General features: G+C 37.4%; 1 protein-coding gene and 1 non-coding gene across 2 annotated transcripts in view; both read right to left on the bottom strand.

Annotated features, from left to right (window-relative positions):
* Window positions 1-802: 802 nt before the first annotated feature.
* Window positions 803-27,212, bottom strand: part of LARS1 (leucyl-tRNA synthetase 1) — a 77,211-nt gene continuing 50,801 nt past the window's right edge. Inside the window, exons 23-32 of the mRNA XM_060635831.3 lie at window positions 23,951-24,134; window positions 22,112-22,202; window positions 20,776-20,916; window positions 19,577-19,717; window positions 19,210-19,320; window positions 15,421-15,531; window positions 12,793-12,897; window positions 10,528-10,623; window positions 6,000-6,132; window positions 803-1,193 (exon numbers count right to left, since the gene is read on the bottom strand). Of these exons, the coding sequence (XP_060491814.1) occupies window positions 988-1,193; window positions 6,000-6,132; window positions 10,528-10,623; window positions 12,793-12,897; window positions 15,421-15,531; window positions 19,210-19,320; window positions 19,577-19,717; window positions 20,776-20,916; window positions 22,112-22,202; window positions 23,951-24,134 (1,319 nt within the window). The 3' untranslated portion in view covers window positions 803-987. The remainder of the gene's footprint in view (window positions 1,194-5,999; window positions 6,133-10,527; window positions 10,624-12,792; window positions 12,898-15,420; window positions 15,532-19,209; window positions 19,321-19,576; window positions 19,718-20,775; window positions 20,917-22,111; window positions 22,203-23,950; window positions 24,135-27,212) is intronic.
* On the bottom strand, window positions 21,088-21,160 carry TRNAK-CUU (transfer RNA lysine (anticodon CUU)). The gene has a single exon. It is a non-coding gene; the product is annotated as a tRNA-Lys (tRNA).

Raw genomic sequence — 27,212 nt, 5'->3', positions numbered from 1 at the left:
ACCTGCATGGCTCAGTCAGTTAAACGTCTGACTCTTGATATCAGCTCAGGTGTTGATCTCAAGGTTGTGAGGTCAAGCCCTACATTGGTTTCTGTGCTGGGCGTGGAGCCTACTTAAAAAAAAATATATTAAAATACCTAAATTTAGTGTAGATGGTTACATAAACTGCTTCTGAACCATTGATATTAGCCTTGAAAAAAATATTATTGGTGGTTAATCGAATATATTAAAGTTAAAAAAAATCCTTATAAATACAAGACCTATTTATTCTTTATACAAAATACTTAGTGATCATAATTAAGTCAAAATATTCTCATGTGTTTTTTTTAAATCATCATGAGTTCTGTTTTTTTTAAAACAGTAAAACAAGCTAATTCACTTTTTTCTTTACCGCTAACTCCATAATGGATATAATATGAAAAGTTGCTAGATAAAGTACCCTTCATGAAAGAAACATACTGACACTTTTGTGTTAATCTGAAAGACTAGAAGTTTCTGGGGGCACCTGGGTGGTTCAGCTGGTTAAGTGTCTGACTCTTGGTCTCAGCGCAGGTCATGAGCTCACAGATGGTGAGTCACACCAGGCTTTGCACTGAAAGTGTGGAGCCTGCTTGGGATTCTCTCTCTCCCTCTCTCGGCCCCTTTCCCAGTTGCTCTCTGTCTCTGTCTCTGTCTCTCAAAATAAATAAATAAACTTAAAAAAGGAAGCTTCTAGGAAATAGCAGTAATTTGTTAAAAGACCAAAAAATAAAAAAATAAAAAATAAAAAATGATACAAACTACTTCTCTCAGAAGTCCCAAGGAGGAAAAAAATAATTTATTAGGTCTAGGAACCCAAGATGACTTGGTGTAATTATGAATACATGCAGAATTTGATCATTAGAAATGAAGTCTATCAAGGTTCAGTCTTAGGTTCTCATAGCCAATCTGTAGACACAGAATAGTCATATCTCCAGAAACCAGAATATATCTCCAATTTGCATGAGTTTAATGAACCAAATAAACAATTGTATCACCAATATCTGCCCCTAGCCCATTTTCAGTGAGATGAATTTTCTTGCTCATGAGGTCCACGTGGAAAACAGCATGCTCAGAAATGGGGGTCTTCCCAGTGTGCTCTTTTCCCAGGACAGGAACTCGCCGAGGCCCCAAGAGTGGATCATCAAATCTCATCAGCTTCACTTTAGAAAGGTCTACAGCAAAAAAAAAAAAAAAAAAAAAAAAAAAAAAAAGATCAATTTGAGCATTTAATTACCGTCACTGACTCAAACCCATGCCTAAACCTGACAATTCATGTTTTAAACACATTGGTTGTTTACCTAAAAGATATTTGTATGAGATTATTAAATAAGACTCCATCTCAGAAAGCCAAGCTAAATCTAACACATCTCCATCCTGTCAGCTTCTACTCAGATCAAAGATTCAGAGATACAGAGATTCTACATAACACATCTCAAATTACAAACCAAGAGGAAGGATGGAGTATATTTTTGAGCACTATCCTATATGGTTTCTCAAATCACTTTTTATATGCTTCAATTAACCATTTTTCAAAATATCAATCAGTCCAAAACTTATTTCTCTTTCTTGTCTTGCTCCTGGGATACATTAAAACTGCAAGCGTTGTAGCTTTTTTGGAAAGATACTTTTAGAGGAAGAATTACCACTCTAAGAAATAGCATTACCAGTTTCTTGTTTTGCTCAAAGGATGAAAAGTGTTTGTATTACCAAGCTGATGAGAGACAAGGAGAGACGGGGAAGGACAGGGGAAAGGGCACAGCTCTCAGAAGTTTGAGCTTCTGGATGAGCTCCAGCCCTACCCTGCTTGCGATTTTCCTGATCTGCTCTTATGCAAGCTGATAAGATGGCTCCTGGCAAAGAACGCACTTGTCCCTCGAACAAATTTATGATCCAAAAATCCTGCCAACAACTGAGCCTGAAAAAAAATTTATTTCAGCAATTCTGAGATGTCCCAACATCAAATGCTTTTATTTTATATAGTGGGAAAACATCACAAATGACTACAAATGCTGATTGTGCGTTTATATCTCATTCTAAGTGTAGCATGGCTAGTTATACTTAACCCGATCAACAGAAATAGAAGATATTTTCTGATTTACTTCCTACCCCTCTCTAAAGCAGATTACTAGGTGGTCTGAGAGCTACACTTTCTCATGTTGCTTTGAGAGTATGAAGCTTAGCATGAGAGGGATAAGAGATAAAAGCAGACATTAATGCAGCTGGTGGCTATGCCAGGAGTACAAGTTATCCAGGCATTATGTTTTCTTTGGGAGACAAAGACTGAAAGGCGGCAAGTTTAGCATAGGGAGAGTGAAGCTTACAGAACAATTACCTCAGACTACCACGAAGGCAAACCCTGCCTGCAAGTCCTATTTGGGGGAGAGAGTACAATTTATCTTAACAGCTATTACAATTCAACATGCACATTGATACTAAATATTTTGCTACAGATGTGGTGAGAAGTTCTACCAGCAGGTTTTATGCATGAAGCATAAAATACATGAAATACTGTAGGTCTGCACCCCCACCTCTCGCTCTCACTTTTTCCCTCTCCCCTGCCCTTCACTATCCTCCTCCTCCTCCTCCTCCTCCTCCCTCCTCCTCTCTCCTCCTCCTCCTTCTCTCTCTCTCCCTTCCTCTCTGAAACAGACCTCCCTTATCATTCCAAGCAATTCTGAATCAAACTATTTCAAAGAAACCTTAATACTCAATCCGGCATCTAAGTGACAAAACATTATTTTCTTTGATGTTTCACCATGCAGCTCATTACTGCCAATAATTCTTGGAGCGGTTTTACTATCTTTTCTTATCCCAGACTTCTCTCGTCATTGCAAATGTAGAAATTTAAGTCTGCAACTACACAAGAATTAAGGCACTTAGAGAAAAGATGAGAGTGATTGAAAGTCCCTAGGGACTGATAATGTGAAATGGAGCCTTTCACCTCCATGGTATCAGTTCATATGGGGCATGGGCTGGGAGTGATTTAAAGTCATTATCCTCAAATAGTTGCTCAGTGGCCTTTGTGGACAGAAATGATGGTTTTACTCCAGTTCTTCCTGGACCTAGATTATAATCACCCTCAATGCAATTGGCACTAATTGGACAACTTACTGGCTATGCAGCAAACAGAGTGAGAAATACGTTATTGAATTTCACTCCCTTCCCATCTCATACACTCAATATACTCAGCTCCTTTGGGTATCAAAGCATCCTGAGGGCTCCTGGAAAAGTCTCAAGGTTAGAGCTCTTCTACAGATACTTGAAGGAATATCCATTTCTAACTCCACCCTAACGTTTCTATCCATTTTCGAAAATTCACAGCAGCTACAAACATCAAACTTAAAGTACTTTATGATAATATTATTCACAGCCAGTATGACAAAGGATATAAGAATCATGCCAGAGGCCCAGCGAGAAGAAGCAAGATATAGAAAACACGTTTCAGCACAATGCTGAAGAAACTAGTCAGCCCTGTATCTGAGCATATTTTAAAGGGAGGCAATTTTAACATTACAAAACACAATGTTCAATAGAGGAATACATCCTCTCACACAGTACAACTTCAGAGTAATCCTATCACATGGGTCCCCACAGCTATTTTCTTTAAATGCCATCATATTATTCTTCAAAGATAAGAGTTATGCCTTTCCCCAAATCTTCTCGTGACTGAATATATGCAACACAAAACAGCCAAATGGAAGGCCACAGGAAGGCTCCCAAGACGTTAACATTGCACAGTTTTCAAGTTCTGCATTTTGTGGCCCGTGAGTTCTACGGATGGCACTGCCTGGTTTACTGAGGGAATGTGATAAATGTCTGTAACAACATGAACGATCCCTGACATTTTGCTAAGTGAAATAAACCACCTCTTCACACCGTTGTAGGATCCCACTTCTACAAGGTACCTAGAACGGTGGAATGCAAAGAGACAGGACAGCAGTGGTTACCAAGAAGTAGAGAGAGGTAGAACGGGGAGTTCCTGTTTAACAGGTACAGGGTGTCAGTGTGGATGATGGAAAAGTTCTGGAGATGAACAGTGTGACGGTTGCACAACAATGTAAGTAAACTTGATGCCACTGAACTGTACGTTCAAAAAGCACAAAAACAGCCAATTTTATGTTATGGATATTTCACCACAATTTTTTTAAATGTTTACAAATGAAAACTCCCTAGCCCTAACACACTGCCGCTATACAGGCAGACATTAGTGTTTCCCTCCTGCTGGCATGCCCTTTCCCCTCGCCCTCTTGGATGTAACCTCCAAGGTCCCATCTAAACAGTGTTTTCTCTGTAAATTCATCCCTGATCACCAGAGCTGGAAATAATCTCACTGTTTTCTGTGCTATAAACTTTATCTACACCTCCCTTATGGTATGCAGCAGTTTGTCCTTAGGTTATGATCATGTATGTGAATAACTTCGCACCCTGCTCCTTCACTAGACACAGCCGCCTAACAAGCAGCACTCTGTGGGCTCCCCAAAGCCCCAGGTACACACACACGAGCCGCCACATGTATACTGCATACACTCTACTCATAGTCTCTCAAGAAATGTCCACAGAAGATGAATAAATGACCTCCAAAGAACAAAAAATACGTGTAGGATGAATTCCAAAGAGCTATTTTAAGTCTTCTATGTTAATGTGATATGGCTGACCTGAATATCGTTCCATAAATTAGGTCATTGTCTTAGATTTCGAAATCTTTTCAGAAAATTTCTATACTGATAGAATGTAACCCAATCAACTCTTGATTGCCATCAAGAAGAGAGAGTGAGAATGCAAAATAGGGAATCTGGAGATTAATTTGTCTTTATAATTTAGAAGAAAAATAATGGAAAGACACACTAACTCCCTTCACACTGCTCCCCCTTAAACGTGGTTGAGTGATAGAAAAAGAATATATAATATAATATATATAATATATTAACATATTATATATAATATATATAATATAATATAGTATTATATAATATATAATATAATTTTATTATATTATTTATTATATATTATATATATTATATATTATTTATTATATATATTTATTATATTAAATCTAATCATAGAAGATCTAGACTTAATCTTGGTAAGAAATTAAGATTAATTACATATTTTAACTGGAAGCATATTGTTTAGAAGAAAGAATACAAGCTATGGAGTCAAACAGACCTGAGTTTGGATTCCAACTCGAGGATATACTACCTTAATGAAACTGCAAGTTATTTAGCCTTTCGGAACTCTATCTCATCATCTGCAAAAAGGGAATAATAATACCCTCTACATTCTACGGCAGTAAAAGGATTAAATGGCTAATACATGGAATATGCTCAATAAGTTTCACTCTGTTTCTCTTCCTTCCCCAGGAACAGACCTAGTAAGCAGGTTAATTTGAAATATTACGTGTATGTACACCTTCTGTCTGAAAACATTTAAGAGAAGGAAATTGCTTGCTACAATTCTAAAGCTAGGCAGAGTCTTGGAAAACTATCTAATCCAACTGTCCTCTTTTTACTAAAAAAGAGGTCAGTTTAGAGTTTAAGTGACATGGCCAAGTCACCAAGCTGCATAGCCACAACATCCCAAAGAGAATAGAGGCTTCCTGATTTTGAGCCCAATACTCTTTGCATAACATGCCACTGCTGTCCCTCAGCAGACCAGATGCTCCTTTCTCCCCTCTGCTTAGAACTCATCATGTCCAGGGGCGCCTGGGTGGCTCAGTCTGTCAAGTGCCCAACTTCGGCTCAGGTCATGATCTCGCAATTCGTGGGCTCGAGCCCGGTGTCAGGCTCTGTGCTGACAGCTCAGAGCCTGGAGCCTGCTTCAGATTCTGTGTCTCCCTCTCTCTCTGCCCCTCCCCCACTCAGGCTCCGTCTCTCTCTCTCTTTCTCAAAAATAAATAAACATTAAAAAACCTTTAAAAAAAAAAAAAAACTCATGTCTGCAAACTACTGCCAAATGTGCATTTCAGGAAAACCATTTACCTTTGATTCCTCGGTCCATTTTCATTAAACGCCTGATTATGGAATCGCGGTTATCTCCTTGCCTGATTTCAATTTTGGTTGAGAAGTGGCCATTGGATGGCTGGGGGTTTACTAAGGAAACTGACACACCAGGCTAGGAAAATAAAGAGAAAATGATTGTTTTACAAAATCAAACTTGAATACTGCTGAGGGAGGGAAAATCTCTATAAAAGTTTTAATGCTCAATGAAAAATTTAATTCTGGTAGTCTAATATCAAGACCAAGCGATACTCAAATATGAAATAAAAGATGTACAAAAGCTCATGCTTACAACCAAATGCTTAGATGAAAATGACTGACTGACTGACTATATATATCAATACTGATGATGGAGAACAACAATAATTATATTTTCTTTTCTTTTAACTCCCATCATTTACTGAATTTCTACTATGTACCAGGTACTGTACTAAGCATTTTATAGACATGATTCCTATAAGCTGAAAGGTAGTTCTTTAAAACCTCTTTTCACAGATAAGAGCTGAGAACCAGAAACATTAACAAGGTTACAGAGCTAGTAAGAAGCAGAGCCCGGATTAAACCCCATCATATACCATACTATTTCCTACATTATATAAGCTATATAGCCAAAGACTTTGCTCATTATTTTAAGTGGAAAAAGTCAACTGAGTCTTAGGAAAAACTTAAAGACATAGTAGCTTAAGGGAACGCTTGAAAGTAGCTTGACAGAAACATATTTGTAAAGGGAACTCTATTTCATGTACCTATCCAATGGGCCAAAGGACTACACTTTAAAAAAAAATTTTTTTTTAACGTTTATTTATTTTTGAGACAGCACGAACGGGGGAGGGTCAGAGAGAGGGAGACACAGAATCTGAAACAGGCTCCAGGCTCTGAGCTGTCAGCACAGAGCCCGACGCAGGGCTCGAACTCGCGGACCGCGAAATCATGACCCGAGGCGAAGTCGGCCGCTTAACTGACTGAGCCACCCAGGCGCCCCGAAAGGACTACACTTTAAAAAGCAACAATAGGGGCGCCTAGGTGGCTCAGTCAGTTGGTTGAGCGGCCGACTTCGCCTCGGGTCATGATTTCGCGGTCCGCGAGTTCGAGCCCTGCGTCGGGCTCTGTGCTGACAGCTCAGAGCCTGGAGCCTGTTTCAGATTCTGTGTCTCCCTCTCTCTGACCCTCCCCCGTTCGTGCTCTGTCTCTCCCTGTCTCAAAAATAAATAAAACGTTAAAAAAAAATTTTTTTTTTAAATAAAAAGCAACAATAGGGGCACCTCAGTGGCTCAGTCGCGTAAGCATCCAACTTTGATTCAGGTCATGATTTCATGGTTCACAGGATCAAGCCCCATATCGGGCTCTGCACTGATGGTGCGGAGCCTGCTTGGGATGCTCTATCTCCCTCTCTCTCTCTGCCCCTCCCCTACTCCCTCTCTCTCAAAATAAATAAACAAACTTAAAAAAGAAAAAAACCTTTAAAATAAATAAATGAATAAATAAATAACCACATATTTTTAATGTAATGAGGCCTTCATTCTTTCAAATAGGCTTTTTGTCTTTGTTGCATTTTCAATTAAATGTGGTAAAAGTAACAGGATACTTATCAAGAAAAGTAGGGCATTTTATGGACTCCCACAGTTGCACTCCACCAGGCAATGGATTGAGAGCAAATAAACAGAATCTCCCAAAACTCTAAAACCTGCTTATCTTCACCAATACTGGCCAAAAACTAAGGGGAAAAAAGTTATTTCTAGTATAATGTAAGATGATTCATCAATCTGGTTTATGCCAGAAGCTAAAAAATCTTAAATAACCTTATCGAACCAAGACTCATCTAAAGTAAGAAAGCTCCTTTTCACTATTTAAAAAATCTTATATATCAATTTCCACTTTATTTTTTAATAAAAGTCAGGTGTTGACACAAAAATAAACTCAAAATGGATTAAAGACCTAAATGTGAGACTTGAAAGCATAAAAATCCTGGAAGAGAGCAGAGGCAGCACTTTCTCTGACATCGGTCATAACGATATTTTTCTAGGTATGTCTCCTGAGACAGGGGAAACAAAAGCAAATGTAAACTCTTGGGACTATATCAAAATAAAAAGTTCCTGCACAGAGAAGGAAACAGCAAAACTAAAAGGCAACCTACTGAATGGGAGAAGATATTTGCAAATGACATATGCGATAAAGGGTTAGTATCTAAAATATGTAAAGTACTGACACAAGTCAACACCCAAAACACAAATAATCCAATTAAAAAATGGGCAGGAGAGCCTGGGTGGCTCGGTCCGTTAAGCCTCCCACTTCGGTTCAGGTCATGATCTCACAGTTCATGAGTTCGAGCCCTGCATCAGGCTCTATGCTGACAGCCTGCTTTCGGATTCTGTGTCTCCTTCTCTCTCTGCCCCTCCCTCACTCAGTCTCGGTCTCCGCCCCCCACCTTGAAAATAAATAAACATAAAAAAAAAACCAAACTTTTTTTAATGGGCAGAAGATGTGAACAGACATTCTCCAAAGAAGATGCAGAGATAGCCAACAGACACATGGAAAGACACTCAACATCACTCATTATCAGGAAAATGCAAATCAAAACCACAATGAGAACACCTCACACCTGTCAGAATGGCTAAAAATTAACAACATAAGAAACAACAGGTGTTGGCAAGGACATGGAGAAAAAGGGACCCTCATGCACTGTTGGTGGGAATGCAAACTGTTGCAGTCACTCTGGAAGACAACATGAAAGTTCCTCAAAAAGTTGAAAATAGAACTACCATATGATCCAGTAATTCCACTACTGGGTATTTACACAAAGAATAGGAAAACACTAATTTAAATGGATACATACACCCATATGTTTATTCAGCATTATTTACAATAGCCAAATTATGGAAACAGCCCAAATGTCCACCAATTGATAAATAAAGAAGATGTGGGGTGTCTGTGTATGTGTATAAATAGAAATATATAAATATATATAGAATGGACTATTACTCAGCCATAAAAGAGAATGAAATCTTGCCATTTGCAACAACATGCACAGATCTAGGGATTATACTGCTAAGTGAAATAAGTCGGTCAGAGAAATACCATACTGATTGCACTCACCTGTGGAATTTAAGAAACGAAACAAACGAACAAAGCAAAAAGAGACAAACACAAAAACAGACTCTTAACTATAGAGAACAAACTGATGGCTACCAGAGGGGAGGTGGCTGGGGGGGATGGTTGAAATAGGTGATGGGGATTAAGAGTACATTTATCATGGCAAGTACTGAGTAATCTACAGAATTGTTGAATCACTGTATTGCACACCTGAAACTAATATAACACTGTATGTTAACTATACTGGAATTAAAATTAATAAAAAAAAGAAAAAGAAAAAAAAGGTTAAAAAAATCAGGTTTTGAAAATCCTATTTTGAAGGGCACATGCACCCCAATGTTTACAGCAATGCTATCAAAAGAGCCAAAGTATGGAAAGAGCCCCAATATTCATCAATGGATGAATGGATAAAGAAGATGTGGTGTATGTTAGGATGTCCTTGGAACCACAGTAGAGGGGACGGCCATCTTGCCAGCGCAACTCAAAGAAAAGTTGCCAGAACGAACTGGAGGTCAACCAATCACCAAGCGACAGCACAACCTGATTCAAATAAGGCCCACCCGGACCTAAACCCGGAACCGCTGCAGCTTAAAAACCCCACCCCACCACACCTGGGTGGGACTTCCCTGACTCCTCTCTCTCTCTCTCCCTGAGTCACGGAACCTCACCCGAGACCTTAGTTCCCAAATAAAGCCTTTGACTGCTAAAATTTTTTAGCCTCTGACTCCTATCTTTACCCTGCCTTACGCCTGACCCTAACAGTTATATATATACAATGGTTATTACTCAGCAATCAAAGAGAATAAAATCTTGCCATTTCCAACTACGTGGATGGAACTGGAGGGTATTAGCTAAGCGAAATTAGTCAGAGAAAGACAGCTATCATATGGCTTTACTCATATGAGTAATTTAAGATACAAAACAGATGAACATAAGGGAAGGGAAGCAAAAATAATATAAAAACAGGGAGGGGGACAAACACATAAGAGACTCTTAAATACAGAGAACAAACAGAGGGGTTGCTGGAGGGGTTGTGGGAGGTGGGATGGGCTAAATGGGTAAAGGGCAGTAAGGAATCTACTCCTGAAATCACTGTTGCACTATAAACTAACTTGCATGTAAATTTGAAAAATAATTAAAAAAAAAAAAAGAAAATCACATTTTGATTTTTAAACCCACACGTAACATCTGATGCCACCCATAAGAGCAGAGTGAAGGAAAGTGAGCGCAGCATCAACCAGGGAATTAGAAGAGCTCAAATCCAGCCTCATTTCTAACAACCTGTGGCTTAGACCAAAGCAATCACTTTGCATCTCTGCACCTCATTTCCTTCCATCTTTCAATGATGAGCTTGGATATAATATCTAAGGTCTCTTCTAGCTCTAAAATACAATGATTCAGTGAAATCATTTCAACTTACTTCTGTTCTAAAAACATTAAGTGGTTTCCCAGGACAGCAATCTTCCCTGATTTTATCTTCTGCTTCGGAGGCAAACTTGACTTCTATGTGTTCTAGCTAAATACAAGGAGGGAAAATGAAAGTCATTAGTATCACTTAATATGACTGCAATTAATCATCACCTCATTTCACCAAAGAGGAAAACTAGCTTCTCCACTTAACATGAAATGGTCTGTGTATTCCTCAGGAAGCCAGCCAAGCACAGGACAGGACTAAGAGACCCCTCTGAAACTCAGGTCAAATGCTCTCACAGGTAACATTGTTTCAAATGCAAAAGACTATGGGGCGCCTGCGTGGCTCAGTCAGGTAAGTGTCCAACTTCAGCTCAGGTCATGATCTCATGGCTTGTGAGTTTCAGCCTGGAGTCAGGCTCTGTGCTGACAGCTCAGAGCCTGGAGCCTGCTTGGGATTCTGTGTCTCCCTCTCTCTCTGCCCCTCCACTGCTCACACTCTCTCTCTAAAATAAATAAACATTAAAAAAAAGAAAGAAAGAAAAATAAAAGAAAAAGACTAAATCATTTTTATGTCCATCAAAAAAATTTTTTTCTTAAGAACATGGTCTTTAATTATTAGACCATTAGACTTTATTAATTTCAAATGAACATTAAATGACATCTATAATCTATAATCAATTATTTAACTCTTCTTAAATGTCTCATGGTATTATTGACATAGTCATGTTTACCATTTTCTATAGTGAAATCTAGCATCTACCTGCTATATCAGAGAAAATGAAAAACAGGACAAAAGACAGAGGTTTCTGGAAAACCTCAGAAATGTAGTATAATGTATATGCCTGAATATAAGATGACCTTCAATATAACCTGTCCCCATTGTCCCAATGAAAAAAATCCAAGAACTTTTTTGACCTCCAGGTATATGAACATTTAGAAATATGCACAAAATAAATGACTACCATTATTAATTAATTATTAACTCATTTGTAATTAAATGACATAAAGTGCTTATTTAGAAATAACTTTATTACCATATTTCATGGAACAATTTCATTCAAAATCTACACTTGCATGTTTTAACTCAAATGTCTTCATTATCACTAGAAGCACTTTTTTGAGTCCTCTAACACAGTTTTCTAGGGCAAATTATCTTTCCTTCTGCCTAAGTTGCCTGAGAGAGAGCATTTTTAGAAACTATATATGAAGTGACTGGGGCAGAAAGGTGGAATGGGGAGAAACTCACAATTAGGTGAAAGCTATTGGTAGTGTTTTAGTTCCTGAGTTGAGGAGTAAATTCAGGAATATTCATTACATTATTAACTTTAAAACAATCCAAAACAGGACCAGGCATGGACCTTGATACTATCTCATGGACAAAGGATTCTAATTAAGCCAATTCTGTAAATTGGAGGTCTCAATGGGAGAGGGGAAAAAAAAGAAGCAATTCAGTGTGTCTCATAATATGAGAGACTTTGAAAGCATTTAAATATAAACATAAGGTCTCCCCTCATTTTTTTAAGGAGAATTGTGGGAGGAAAAACCAGGCACATACAATTAGTATTTTATGTATAAATTAATTGATAGGGGCACCTGGGAGGTTCCATCAGTTGCGCAAACGACTACTGATTTCAGCTGGAGTTGTGATCCTGGAGTCGTGGGGTCAAGCCCCACACTGGGCTCTGCACTGAATGTGTAGCCTGCTTGACATTTTCTCTCTCTTCCTCTGCCTCTCCCCCACTCTTGCTCTTTCTCTTTCTCTCTCCCTCTCTCTCTCTCTCTCTCTCTCAATAAGTAAGTAAATAAATAAATTAAAAATAAAGTAACTGATAAACGGAATAAGATCACAATCATTTTTTAATTCCTGCAACTTCTATACCCATCCATTCTCCTCCCTCCAAAAATATTTTTGACAGGTATATTTGGCAAAGGTACTAAACACAGAAGATGTTTATAAAAAGGTTTATTATAAAACAAAAGATGGGGTGCCTCGGTGGCTCAGTTGGTTAAGCATCCGACTTTGGCTCAGGTCATGATCTCTCAGTCTGTGAGTTTGAGCTTCGCATCGGGCTCTGTGCTGACAGCTCAGCGCCTGGAGCCTGCTCCGGATTCTGTGTCTCCCTCTCTGTCTGACCCACCCCCACTTGTACTCTGTCTCTCTCTCTCTCTCTCTCTCTCTCTCAAAATTAAACATTAAAAATATATATATAAAACAAAAATGGACTATATTTACTACAGTGAACTAGTTGTTACAATCCCTGGCCCCTTGTACCTCCAGGGAGTTGGTCAGGTAGACTATATTCTCCATCAGCACTGCCTGTTCATCAAACTCTAATTGCAAATCCAGAACACGAGGTCCCATCTTCTCCAGATTTTCCTAATAGCCAAAACAGTTTTGAAAAACAAAAATCACATTAAGAATACGTTGAAATGAATACATTTCCTCCAAAGCAATCATTCTTCTCTCAACTGATAAAATCTTCAAATTTGAACAGTTGAAGGAAAGGCCTTGGACTCATGGTTTCCCTTATCTATGTTTGTTCGTTAATGAAATTATTGGCTCAGAATAATTATCATTTGAGGTATGATAAGACTAAGGCAACACCGAAAAGCCTGGAGGGACAAGGTTTTCAGATTTATAAAAGAAATAACATTTTATCATTGTTTATTTAGAATGACTTAATATGCAAGCCCAAAGAATTCACTTTGACAAGGAATCAAACAAATGTGTGGAAATATCCCTTCAGGTAACCGAAAAGAAAAAAAAAAAATCTTTTTTTAATTTTCTAAGATAATACATCTTTAAAGCTAGTTCAGAGAATAGTGAATTAATAATAAACAAACAAAAAATTTCTACAAATTAAAAAAAAATTTAGGTTATATTGGTACTGAGATAATCTGATAGCACATGAAAAACAATTTATTCTTAATTTTCTTGAACATGAAACAAAATATCTGCCACTCAAAATATAACCTTCGAGAGCCAAGCTTATATCCACAAGTATAGCTAACTGCCTAGAACATGCTGCACTAAATGAAAGCAACCTGACAAGATTCCTAATACTCATTGTTTTCACTTACTGTCCAACCTGTTTCTTGTCCTGTGAAAAAGTGCTAGAAGCCATTTTCTTATTCTCAGATTTACAAAACGCTTTTCGAAAAAGTTTCAAACCATTAATTTGTCTGGCAAGTCCCCAATATTACTGAAAAAAAAAATATTACTACTGAAACAATCTAACACTGGTTTTCTGAAAAGCCACCTCTTGGATCTAGTATCATTTAACTACAGAACTTGTCAAATGAGTTCCACCGGATTCTTTAAAGTACATCATCAAACTTAATTGCCTTTGCAATCAATAATGAAATATTTTGTTGGATCCACGTATTGACAACGGATCTGGCATTTTGACCGGTGGCACTAGCTAAGTAGGGAACCAATGAATTAGGGACATATCAGCATATATATTATAACTTGATTGGTGTAGGTCAAACCAAAATTCTAAATTATTTCTGAAACTTCAAAGACCATAGGCTTAGAGAGTTGATTTTGGTCTAGGAGAATGAAAAGGCTTTCCTAAGAATACGATCTACTCCAATACAGGACAATCTAGAATTTTGGTCTCCATCACGCAGGCATCTGTAGCCTAGAAGATTAAAGAATTAATCTAAGCTATAAGAATAACCACCATGTTCCTAGCAGAGTGAAATATACTAATTTACATTAAAAAAATTTACTAGCCTACCTTTTGACAGAAAGTATTAAAGTGTGTTGAGTATATTATTTCATGTATTCCTCACAGCATTCCTAAAATGTAGGTTTTATTAATTTCCTCATTTTACAGATGAAAAACCATGTGGCCCAGAGAATTTAAGTGATTTATCTAAGGTCTCAAAACTAAGAAGTGATGGACAAAAAGGATTTGGACCAAGATCTATCTGATCCCAGAGCCTGAGATCAGCAGCAACATACAGCCATCTGTTTCTCTTTAAGAAATGCAATAAATCAAGGGCGCCTGGGTGGCTCAGTCGGTTGGTTAAACGTCCAACTTCAGCTCAGATCATGATCTCGCAGTCTGTGAGTTCGAGCTGCCTGTTGGGCTCTGTGCTGACAGCTCAGAGCCTGGAGCCTGCTTCTGATTCTGTGTCTCCCACTTTCTCTGCCCCTCCCCCACTCACTCTCTGTCTCTCTCACTCTCAAAAATGAATAAATGTTTAAAAAAAAATTTTTTAATGCAATAAATCAGTTATTTCTCTGAAGAAAGCTAAGAGTCTAATGCAATGATTTCTCAACAGGAGAGGTGGGGGGGGGAGCATATGATGTCCCCAAGAGTCATTTGGCAATGTCTCGAGACATTTTGGGGTCCAAACTTGAGCAGGTGAGGAGGATGTTCTATTGCCATCTAGTGGGTAGAAGCCAAAAATACTGCAAAACATCCTATAATGCTCAGGATAGCCTCCCACAACAGAGAACTATCAGCCCACAGTATCAACAGACCACTGTTGAGAAACTCTGGTCTAACCACTATAATCAATGTTTATCCTCTTAAGCAAAACCTATCCAAATGTACTACCTTGGTTCCAGCAAAAGGAGCTAACAAAAACACCCTAATGTAAGCCAAAAACAATATGGTTCCCACCTAAACAGAAAAGAAGGTAGAACACGAAGAGAATCATTTAGTGTAACAATTCTAAACTAGTTTTTCTTCCACAATGCATATTTTCATATACTCAGCAATTGTACAGATAAACCCCCAAAATGATCGCTCATTTGTCACAACCACTGATTGAAAAGTGCTATTTTAGCAGATTTCCTGGGAAAGACTATACTCAAAGTTCCCCCTTCCTTCTACCATCTAACCATTACTCACATAGTCACTGCTACATGAGGTCCACAGCTTACCTTAATCATGGCAACAAATGGCATCACTTTCTTCATATATTTCTTCAATTCTGGCAAACTGCCCAGTTCGCTAGCAATGATTTTGTTATCAGGCAATTTTCTGCTGTTGCCCTAAAAAAATAGGTTGGAGAGGAACGTGGAGAAAAGTATTTTTTAAATAATGCGAAATAGTACATGTACCTGCAGGAAGTCGGCCATAGAATGGTGGCCTCTACTAGTCTGTTAGAATACAGTAGAAAATGGTGCAGCCCCAAGCATCATGGGGAAATGAAACATGAATGTATAATATGGAAGGGAGTCTTCTATTCCCTCTAAATTTAAAGGATATATGTTTTTTGGGAAGGCAAAGAAAATAGGTGCATCCTGTTGAACATTTAATTTTCCCTTACACTAAAAACACCTCCATGATTGTAACTTTAGATCTTATCTGGTGAGAAAACAAAATAGTCTTATAAAGATCTTGTTTGTCTCCAAACCTGTAAAAACATGTCATTAGTCATATCAAAATGAAAACTGCACAACCATTATACAAGATTTATATAATGTCTGCTTTTCAACACTCCTTATAAATTGTTACCACAAATGTGAAAAAAAAATAAAATCCTTGGCTATCAACCTATTAAAAAGACTATCATTTCAGCAAAAGGAAATGATATTTGGCTATTGGCTATCAACCTATTAAAAATAGTATCAGGCATGTCAAATGAGTTCCACCGGATTCTTTAAAGTACATCATCAAACTTAATTGCCTTTGCAATTGGCTATCAACCTATTAAAAATAGTATCATTGGCTATCAACCTATTAAAAATAGTATCATTTCAGTTAAGCGTCCGACTCTTGATTTTGGTTCAGGTTGTGATCTCTCACACTGACAGCACAGAGCCTGCTTGGGATTCCCTCTCTTCCTCTTTCTCTGCCCTTCCCCTGCCTGCACGCTCCCATGCTTGATCTCTTTCTCTCTCTCTCTCTCTCTAACTAAATAAACTTTAAAAATAGTATCATTTCGAACTACTGGGACCTTATGAAGATAAAAAGCTTCTGCACAGCAAAGGAAACAACCAACAAAATTAAAAGGCAACCAACGGAATGGGAAAAGATATTTGCAAATGACATATTGGACAAATATCGGACTCAGATATCACCTTACGCCAGTCAGAGTGGCCAAAATGAACAAATCAGGAGACAATATATGCTGGAGAGGATATGGAGAAACGGGAACCCTCTTGCACTGTTGGTGGGAATGCAAACTGGTGTAGCTGCTCTGGAAAACAGTGTGGAGGTTCCTCAAAAAATTAAAAATAGACCTACCTATGACCCAGTAATAGCACTGCTAGGAATTTACCCAAGGGATACAGGAGTACTGATGCATAGGGGCACTTGTACCCCAATGTTTATAGCAGCACTTTCAACAATAGCCAAATTATGGAAAGAGCCTAAATGTCCATCAACTGATGAATGGATAAAGAAATTCTGGTTTATATACACAATGGAGTACTACGTGGCAATGAGAAAGAATGAAATATGGCCCTTTGTAGCAACGTGGATGGAACTGGAGAGTGTGATGCTGAGTGAAATAAGCCATACAGAGAAAGACAGATACCATATGTTTTCACTCTTATGTGGATCCTGAGAAACTTAACAGAAACCCATGGGGGAGGGGAAGGAAAGAAAAAAAAAAAAAGAGGTTAGAGTGGGAGAGAGCCAAAGCATAAGAGACTCTTAAAAACTGAGAACAAACTGAGGGTTGATGGGGGGTGGGAGGGAGGGGAGGGTGGGTGATGGGTATTGAGGAGGGCACCTTTTGGGATGAGCACTGGGTGTTGTATGGAAACCAATTTGACAATAAACTTCATATATTGAAAAAATAAATAAATAAATAAAAATAAAAACAGTATCATTTCTATCTACTTACAAATAAATGCCTATATCATATATCACTAATAAGCAGAGTCCCAAATGTGCTGTCTGAATTTCATTTCATTTCTGCAAACACAAGTAGCCCCTTCTACAGAATGAGAAATGAAGGAAGTAGCCTTTTCAGAATTTTCGGTGACCTATTTTTTCCTTATTCTAAAAGCATGGCATCAAAACCAAGGTTTGGGAATGAATCTAAATGAAAAGTAGTGTATAGTAAAATTTCTGATAATCTATTTACTTTCAACTCTAACCTTTACTAAGGTACAGGGGGAAAAAAACTTTCTCCACTTGTCAATGTGCTGTTTTAAAATACGTACGGAAGAGAAAAGAGGATACGAAACACTCCTTTCCCTTATGTCATCAAAATGGTACCGTATACAACATAAGGACATCCTTCTTTATTATAAAAACTAACATTTAGCTCTTTTGGATGAAAACAAGCAAACATTTTTTAAAAAGCTGACCATTCCAAATAATGCCCAAAGATGATGAAACCATATGATATCTAGTCACTGATTACTACATAAAAATTTTAACCTCTCAAAGAATAGCAGTTTTTAATAAAAGATGCATTTTTAAATATCTGCAACATTACATTCTGCATTTGGCTCTCCTCCTGCCTCCTTGAAAATGCTGGTATGAATATGTAACCCACTGGGTGCAATTTCATTTCTCTACCTACCAAAATGGCTTTTACTTTTTTAGTTAGCGTAAGTCAAAATCTGCAAGCAATTCTACAGACCACGTTCTATTTCCATTACACACAATCAAATGAAGAGGCAGCTCTCCATAAAAATAGGCTCACAAGGAGTACAAAAACACTTGCTCTTCTCTTTCCATCAAATTTTACAAATTTTTAATTAAGTATGGAAATTTCTGAAATAAAAGCTCAAAAAAATTCTCAAAAATTAAAGCTAAGAATTTTCCCTTCATGTTACTGCTTTATGCTTTGGCCATAATCACTATTTTGTCTCTTCTTTAAGTGTACCTTCACAGTCTGTGTCTATCAATAACTGTTCCTGAGCAAAACTTCAACAACATATACTTAGTTTCTATTTTTCCAATGTGAAAGAAAAAAGACAGATGAACTTTTTTCTTTAGGGAAACTTAGAACTAAGTGTTAAGTGTTGAGTTTCCTTTAAATTCGACAATCATATTTAATAGCTATTTACCGGACGGAGCCAAAAACAACGAGCTCTCCATTTCTACGAGTAATTAGCAAATTGACCATTCTGTTTTAAATTACTCAAGAGCCAAGCTTCAGATTTTTTTTAAAACATAACTCGGGGCGCCTGGGTGGCTCAGTCGGTTGAGCATCCGACTTCGGCTCAGGTCATGATCTCACAGCTTGTGAGTTCGAGCCCCATGTCGGGCTCTGTGCTGATGGCTCGGAGCCTGGAGCCTCTTCAGATTCTGTGTCTTTCTCTCTCCTTCTCTGACCCTCTCCCACTCACACTCTGTCTCTCTCTCTCTCAAAAATAAACATTAAAAATTAAAAAAAAAACACATAACTAAGTTAAGGCTTCATGAATCCCAGGGTTCAAGCCACAATCAACTCCAAAGGCAAACTCAGTCCTTTGGCTTCATAATTTTAACCACATATGAGAAAGTCTCATTATCTTTTAATTACATATGACTAGATCCAATGTGTTTTTGTAAGAAAGCTTCAGAAATGATAAAAAAAAAAAAAAGTAACTTTTCCCTCAGGATCCACTTAAGAGCCAGCAAGGCTAACAAAAAACTTTCCGTGCCTAAAGACAACTAGACAAAGTCGCCCGTCTTCCTTCTCCCGGACATTGTCAGCACCCTCCAAACAAAACAGCACAGGCAGTACCCAACAATGTAGGGGGAAAGTCTGCAGAGAGCATCACCTCAAAGTGATTACGGAGCACTGACAGGGTGATATGTTGCCAAGGAGGATAGCTCTTCGCCACGTAGATGGTGCAATGTGAAGGCTTCTGAAGCGGTTGCTTGTCAGTCTTCTACGGGGCAAAAGAAAGGGAAGAGAACATTTCATCACTTTTGTATAAATCAAAGATGAGAGAACCCTCTCCTGGTACATACCACTACTGCCTCGGACGTTAACAAGCACACACGTACTACAAAACGGACTTGGCAGTAAAGATATCCTGACACATTTGAACAATAATTGTCTTACGTTCCATTCATAGCAAATGTTACTGAACTAATAACTTTTAAAGAACAATCTTTAAAAAAAAAAAAAAAAAATGACTTCACCTTCCCCTTAGCAGGCATCATATAGTTCTTGAGTCGCAATCTAAGGTCATGTGCTACTTCCATGAGATACTGTGAGGAACGTATTAAGGCTTCATCCACAGGACCCACCAGAGGCCATGAAGCATTCATAATTGAGTCAGGCTTTAAGAAAAAAACAAAAAAACAAAAAAAAACAGTTCAGTGGGATTAAACAACACAACTATTTTATGGTTCTTGATTACATTTCCATACCAAGGCTACCATCTGTAATTGCGTGCTCAAAGTTCAAATCTTGCTACCCATAACACACTTCCACAGCCCCTGATCTAATGTTCCCTAGAATTCAAGCTGTGAAGTCTGACTCTACATTCTTAATTAGCCTCCATTTGTACAAGCGTATTAATACCCACACACAGATGCTCACTTTCAAAGAAAATTATGTAATGCTAATTTGCCTAAATTTAATCTTTATTACATAAATTATACAAACTCTCAGTTTTTATCCTATTAATACATCCAGTTTTGAAAGCATGGCTATTCAGGATATATATCATGAGCACATTTTTGCATTGTTCATGCATTAGAAAAATACAAAGGAGTTTGGCTCATAAAGTTGAAAAGGAATTATTAAACCATCCAATCGGTTTATCTGCAAGCCTAGGAGAAATAATTGAATTTACCTTCACAGTAAGTAAGGATGCTAATATAAAGCCCTAAATATGCAGCCCTACATATGCCAGAAATTTTATATAAAACAAAAATATTTATGCAAAGAGACACTTCCACCTTGTTAAAAGCTGCTCATAACAGTCATTTATATATATTTCTCAGGATTTTCACCTTTTAACAGTTGGAAAAAACAGAATTAGTTATCTATGTATTCAAATTAAATGTATTTTTAAAATATATTAAAATGTATTTTCCTAACAAGAATTAGGTGATAACAAGAATTTCCTAACAAGAATTAGGTGATAAGATGCGTAGTCCCATGTTTTTAAAATATACACACTGCGTGTATATAAATAAAGGCACATATATGATGTATTTGTCTAAACAGAAGGTAGCTTGGGTTTAATTTGCTATAATGATTACAAGATGATGAGTCCAACATTAGCCTTGAAATATTCTTTTTCAGTCTTCTCCTCTTAAGTAACATTATTCTGTATTTATTTAATAAGGGCCAAATCAAAACTGCCCAAATCTTAAATGTATACAGATACCTTTCCCAGGAGTGTCCAGATGTGCTCACAGAGATGTGGACAGAATGGAGCCAAGAGAAGGGTCTGAACTTCAATAAAGCGGAACACGAGGTCTCTGTGCATCCCTTCGATGGCTAATTCACGGTATTTATCTTTGGCAGCCTACAAAATTTGAAATTATTTATCATTTTCTCCCCATACTTCGTTAAAAAAAAACAATAAAAGAAAAAATGCAGTACCTCTATTTTAATGCATTTTTAAGCTTTTAGTCTTTCCAAATTCCATAATGAATTTTCATAAAAGTTTCACTTCATTTTTTTAAAGAAATCTCTACACCCAATGTGGGGTTCAAACCCACGACCCTGAGATCAAGAGTCACAAGCTCTACCAACTGAGCCAGCCAGGCACCCCAGTTTTACTACATTTCTAACACCTTGCAATTAAATGTGTACCAATCATTGTCAAAAAATATTATGGTTTTATATTAATGATTCTCAAAAAAAATTTTTTAAGACATTTTAAAAATACATTAACAGACATAAAGGCTGCACAATTTAAACTGCATATTAAGGGCTGACGATGTTCTGAATAGCCTATAAGAAAAGATATTAAGTATCAAAAATGGCTATAAATATGACACACTGCTATGTTCAGCACTTATCCTTATTTAACCACATCTATGAAAAGCAAGTTACATAAATCCCAATGTGATATTTTACAAAACTGATTGAGGAAACCTACATTTTTACTTTAAGCACTTGAACTGCCAAACTTGAGGAAATACTGACACCTTGTGGAAAATATCAGAACACGCTTGTTTTCAAACCAATGGCAATTAGTTACAATTTTGCCTTTATGTTTTATCAATTTAAAATGTTCTCCTGCAAAATGTGGCTGGTTTTTATACTTAACCTCTTAACTCACAGCTCTACTAGAAACAGAAATACTTATATTACATGAACACAACCGAAAGAATATCAAAGAGAAATATTTAAAATCACAATTACTTAGGAATTTAAAAACTGCTTGGGAACAATTTCAGTCTCCATTCATTCATTTTTGAGAGACAGAGAGAGAGAGAGACAGAGCGTGAACAGGGGAGGGACAGAGAGAGAGGGAGACACAGAATCCGAAAAAGGCTCCAGACTCTGAGCTGTCAGCACAAGAGTCCGACATGGGGTTCGAACTCATGAACTGTGAGATCATGACCTGAGCCAAAGTCAGATGCATTTGACTGAGCCACGCAGGCACCCCGTCAATCTCTACTTTAGTTATTATGTTATAGCAGGAGGGAAAAAGGGTGAAATACATCATATTCATACTAACACAGCTTACAGCTACTAAAAGAAAGGCCTACCTGAAATTCAAAAAACCCTGTTTTCAAAGCTTCTTTAAACATCATCTTTTCATAATTTTGATCTGTTTTTATAATTCCTGCATTCATCTCACTATTGAATAGGGGAAAAAAGATGACTGAGTTTAAATGACATATTTTAAATGCAAGCACACAAAAATATAAATAACTGCTGCATATACTAATAAGCATTATAATGAGAACGCCTGAAACATTTAAGACCACTCAACCACAAAACCAGTTAACAACAGTTAGTGATGGCCTTGTTTAACAATTTCTTGATGGAAACTTTATCATGAACCCCAAAATACAATATGAAAACAGCTTAACAATTTTGCCTTTATGTTTTATATTACTTGCTGCATTTTAAACAACATTGGCTGTTAAAATTTTTCTCATGCTACCTATGGCCCTCCTTTTTTTTTTTTTTTTTTTGACTTTTGTGTAATTATTTTTTTTTATTAACTTGTTTTATTTTTTTTTAATTTACACCCAAATTAGTTAGCATATAGTGCAACAGTGATTTCAGGAGTAGATTCCTTAGTGCACCTTACCCCTTTAGCCCATCCCCCCTCCCACAACCCCTCCCATAACCCTCAGTTTGTTCTCCATATTTATGAGTCTCTTCTGTTTTGTCCCCCTCCCTGTTTTTATATTATTTTTGTTTCCCTTCCTTTAGGTTCATCTGTTTTGTCTCTTAAAGTCCTCATATGAGTGAAGTCATGACTTTTGTCTTTCTCTGACTAATTTCACTTAGCATAATACCCTCCAGTTCCATCCATGTAGTTGCAAATGGCAAGATTTCATTCTTTTTGATTGCCAAGTCATACTCCATTGTATAGATATACCACATCTTCTTTATCCATTCATCCATTGATGGACATTTGGACTCTTTCCATACTTTGGCTATTGTCGATAGTGCTGCTATAAACAGGGGGGTGCATGTGTCCCTTCAAAACAGCACACCTGTATCCCTTGGATAAATGCCTAGTAGTATAATTGCTGGGTCGTAGGGTAATTCTATTTCTTAGTTTTTTGAGGAACCTCCATACTGTTTTCCAGAGTGGATGCACCAGCTTGCATTCCCATACCTATGGCCCTTCTTAATTTAGCCTAATCTGGCCCCAACTTGTTTGATCTTCTACTCTCCCCCCATATATGGTGCTTCACATAAATACCACGCTCTCCATGGCTTTCTCCTCTCTGTAAAAATCCATATAGTTTTCAAGAAACCCAGAACTCACAAGCCATCTCCTCTGAATTCCCTCTATCTATATTATCGCACTTGTAATGTGTTGGATATATGTTTTCTTCTCCTGCTAGACTACAGTGAAGGGTCAAGTCCTATTCAACTTTGTAACACCAGTTCTTAAGATGGCTCCTGATGCAAAGATGATGATAAATGCTTTTACAAAGAAAAAAAAAAATGACATTCTCTTACCGTTTTAATCTACTTTTCATTTAACCATTCTGTCCTACTCTAATGCCAAGACAGCATGGTAAAATGGTAATGAGAATGAGCTCTGGAGAAAGAAGCAAATTCATATCCTCCATCTGAAACTATTAGTTTTGAGGCACTTAATAAAATACTTAATTTTTCTAAGCTTCGATTTCTTTAAAATAGAGCTAGTAATATCTTTATCACATAAGGTTGCTGTGAGGGTAAAATCAGATAATGGATGTGAAGAGCTTAGCAGAGTACCTAGAACAAGTAAGCTTTCAGTGAATAGTAGCTATTATTAACATCTAATTTATTTTAGGAGAGGAAAAAAAAAGAAAACTTAAAAATGCACAAGGACTAAGCAACTCTGAAGTACAAAGTGGCCAGAGTCCACAAATTACCTGGCGAAAACTCTATCATTGAAGGTGCTGGCAGGCCCGCTTCGGAGGCTGTCCCAGTTGGCAACCATTTCTTTTACCCACTCTACCCAGGTGTACAGACGGAGAATACCTGCATCTGCCATGGCTTCCACAAAGTTAGCATCTTCAACAGTATCACCAGCATCAGCCAGAGCCAAACGCATTCCTGCAAGAGGAGGAAAAAGAAAAAGAAGGAAGATCACTGATGATTTTAAAATGTGGTTGGTGAGGACCTGGGTGACTCAGTCACTTAAGCGTCTGACTCTTGACTTTGGCTCCAGTCGTGATCTTGCTGTTCCTGAGACTGAGCCTCAAGCGGGGCTTGGGATTCTCTCTCTCTGCCCCTCCCATGCTCACGCTCTGTGTGTGTCTCTGTGTGTAAATAAATAGACTTTTAAAAAATAATTTAAAAACAAAATATGGTTACTAAATATCAACAATGTATCCAATTCGGTATACTGCAAACCTACATATAAATTAAGAAATAGCAGATGCTTTAAAGGACTGCATGGGGACGCCTGGGTGGCTCAGTCGGTTAAGCTTCCAAGTGTTGATTTCAGCTCAGGTCATGATCTCATAGTTTGTGAGATCAAGCCCCACATCGGGCTCTTGGTTCACAGTGCAGAGCCTACTTGGGATTCTCTCTCCTCTCTCTGCCCTTTCCCTGATTGTGCCCTCTCTCTCTCTCTCCCTCTCTCTCTCTCTCTCTCTCTCTTTATAAATAAACTTTATAAAATTAAAAAAATATAAAAAATTTAAAAAATAATAAAGGATTGCCATGGATCTAAAACAAAAATAAAAATCACCAAAAGTAGGATCCACAATGTTGTTCAAATATTTGAATCACATGTATTTATTTGCATACACTTAGCATCAATAGCTGTTTTTTCTCAGGCATGCTGAGTTAATGAGATGAAGTGGTCTTTAATGAAGCAGGGGAAAAAAATGATAAACTGGCAATAGGGATTCCTATCAGCAACTAAGCCTCATTTAGAGGGAGCAAAACACTATATTTTAATGCATGAGTACATACACTGGTGCCTTCCATGTACAAAAATATATTTAATTTCTTATTTCTAAAAGCGATTCTTCTAAGCTTTCTAACAAAATTTTGCTTTCCAACCAGAATCTTTATGCTAAAATATTGAAAAAAAAAAAACATTAATAACAGCCTAATTAAGTTACAGGATATCCTTGTACAATGGAATACTATAATGCTGCAAAAGAGTGAGGAAACTCAATATGTATCTATATGGAATGATCTCAAATATGAACAATTAAGAGAAAAAGTACAAGTTCAGAAGAGTAGGTATTGCTTTCTACCATCTATGCCTACAAGGGAGATGAGAACATGTCACATTAAGTTATGTAAGCATTAAATATACATTATAATACACAAGAAGCTCTAAACTTTTAACTTTTTATTTCAAATAATTTTACACTTAAAGAAAAGGTGCAAGAGAATAGACATAAACATTAGACATTTAACAGGCTCCCCTAACATTAACAACCTACCTAACCATAGTTTCAAACCCAGGAAGTTAACATTAGTACGATAGTATTAACGAAACTACAGATCTTATTCAAATTTCACCAGTTTTTCTTCTAATATTCTATTTCTGCTGCGGGATCCAATCTGGAAAAACACATTGCATTTAATCATTTTACCTCCTTGGTCTCCTCATATCTGTGACAGTTTCTTAGTCTTTGTCTTTCATGACCCTGACATTTTTGATGAGTACTCATCAGTTACTTAATAGAATTTCTCTCAACTTGGTTTGTCTGATGTTTTCTCATGATTAGACTGAGCTTATACACCTCTGGCAGAAGCGATGTTATGTGTCTTCTCAGTGCATCACTATCAGGGAGGTGCAAGATACTGATACGACTTTTTACTGGTGTTGCAAGCTTTCATCACTGACGTAGTGTCTGCCGACTTTTCTCCACTATAGACTTAATCGTTTTTCCTTTTGTGATTAAAAAATATCTTGGTGGGGTACCTGGGTGGCTCAGTTGGTTAAGCGTCCATCTAACTCATGATTTCAGCTCAGGTCATGATCTCACGTTTCTGAGACTGGGCCCTACATCAGGCTCCGTGCTCACAGCACAGAGCCAGCTTGGGATTTTCCCTCTCTCCCTCCCTCTCTCTGCTCCTCCCCTGCTTTCCCTGCCCCTCCCCTGCTTGCGCTCTCCCTCAAAATGAATAAACATTTTTTTTTTAATAAAATAAAATCTTTGAATAAATAAATGGTAAAATTCGCCCCTGAAGACATCTGGTTCTGGACTTTTATTTTTTGGGAGTTTTTTGATTACTGATTCAATTTCTTTGCTGGTAATCAGTCTGTTCAAATATTCTATTTCTTCCTGTTTCAGCTTTTGGAGGTTATATGTTTCTAGAAATTTATCCATTTCTTCTAGGTTGCCTAATTTGTTGGCATATAGTTTTGCATAATATTCTAATTGTTTGTATTTCTGTGGTGTTTGTTATTTCTCCTCTCTCATTTATGATTTTATTTATTTGGGTCCTTTCTATTTTTTTTCTTGATGAGTCTACTTAGAAGTTTATCAATTTTATTGATTTTTTTCCAAGAACCAGCTCCTAGTTTCATTGATCTGTTTCACTGGGGTTTTTGTTTTTGTTTTAGTTTCTATATCATTTATTTCTACTCTGATCTTTATTACTTCCTAACCTCTGCTGGTTTTAGGTTTTGCTTCTTGCTCTTTGTTTAGCTCCTTTAGGTGTAATGTTAGATTGTTTGAGATTTTTTTTTGCTTCTTGAGGTAGAACTGGATTGTTATAAACTTCTCTCAGAACTGCTTTCACTGTGTCCCAAAGGTTTTGGACCATTCTATTTCCATTTTCATTTGTTTCCATGTACTTTTTTATTTCTCCTTTTATTTCCTGGTTGGTCTATTCAATGTTTTGGGGTTTTTTTGTTTTTTTTTGTTTTTTAGGTTTATTTATTTTGAGAAAGAGGTGTGGGGAGGGGCAGAGAGAGAATCTCAAGCAGGCTCCAAACTGTCAGTGCAGAGCCCAATGTGGTGCTCAAACCCAAGAACTGTGAGATCATGACCTGAGCCAAAATGGAGAGTGGGACACTTAACTGACTGAGCCACGCAGGCACCCCAGGGCCCATTCCAAGTTTAATAGCATGGTATTTAATCACCATGTATTTGTGGTCTTTCCAGATTTTTTCTTGTGGTTAACTTCTAATTTCATAATGTTGTGATCAGAAAAGATGCA

Source organism: Panthera onca, chromosome A1, assembly GCF_046562875.1.
Source record: "Panthera onca isolate mPanOnc1 chromosome A1, mPanOnc1 haplotype 2, whole genome shotgun sequence".
Taxonomy (NCBI): domain Eukaryota; kingdom Metazoa; phylum Chordata; class Mammalia; order Carnivora; family Felidae; genus Panthera; species Panthera onca.
Note: the sequence above shows the minus strand (reverse complement) of the source record. Positions and strands in the feature narration are given on the sequence as shown.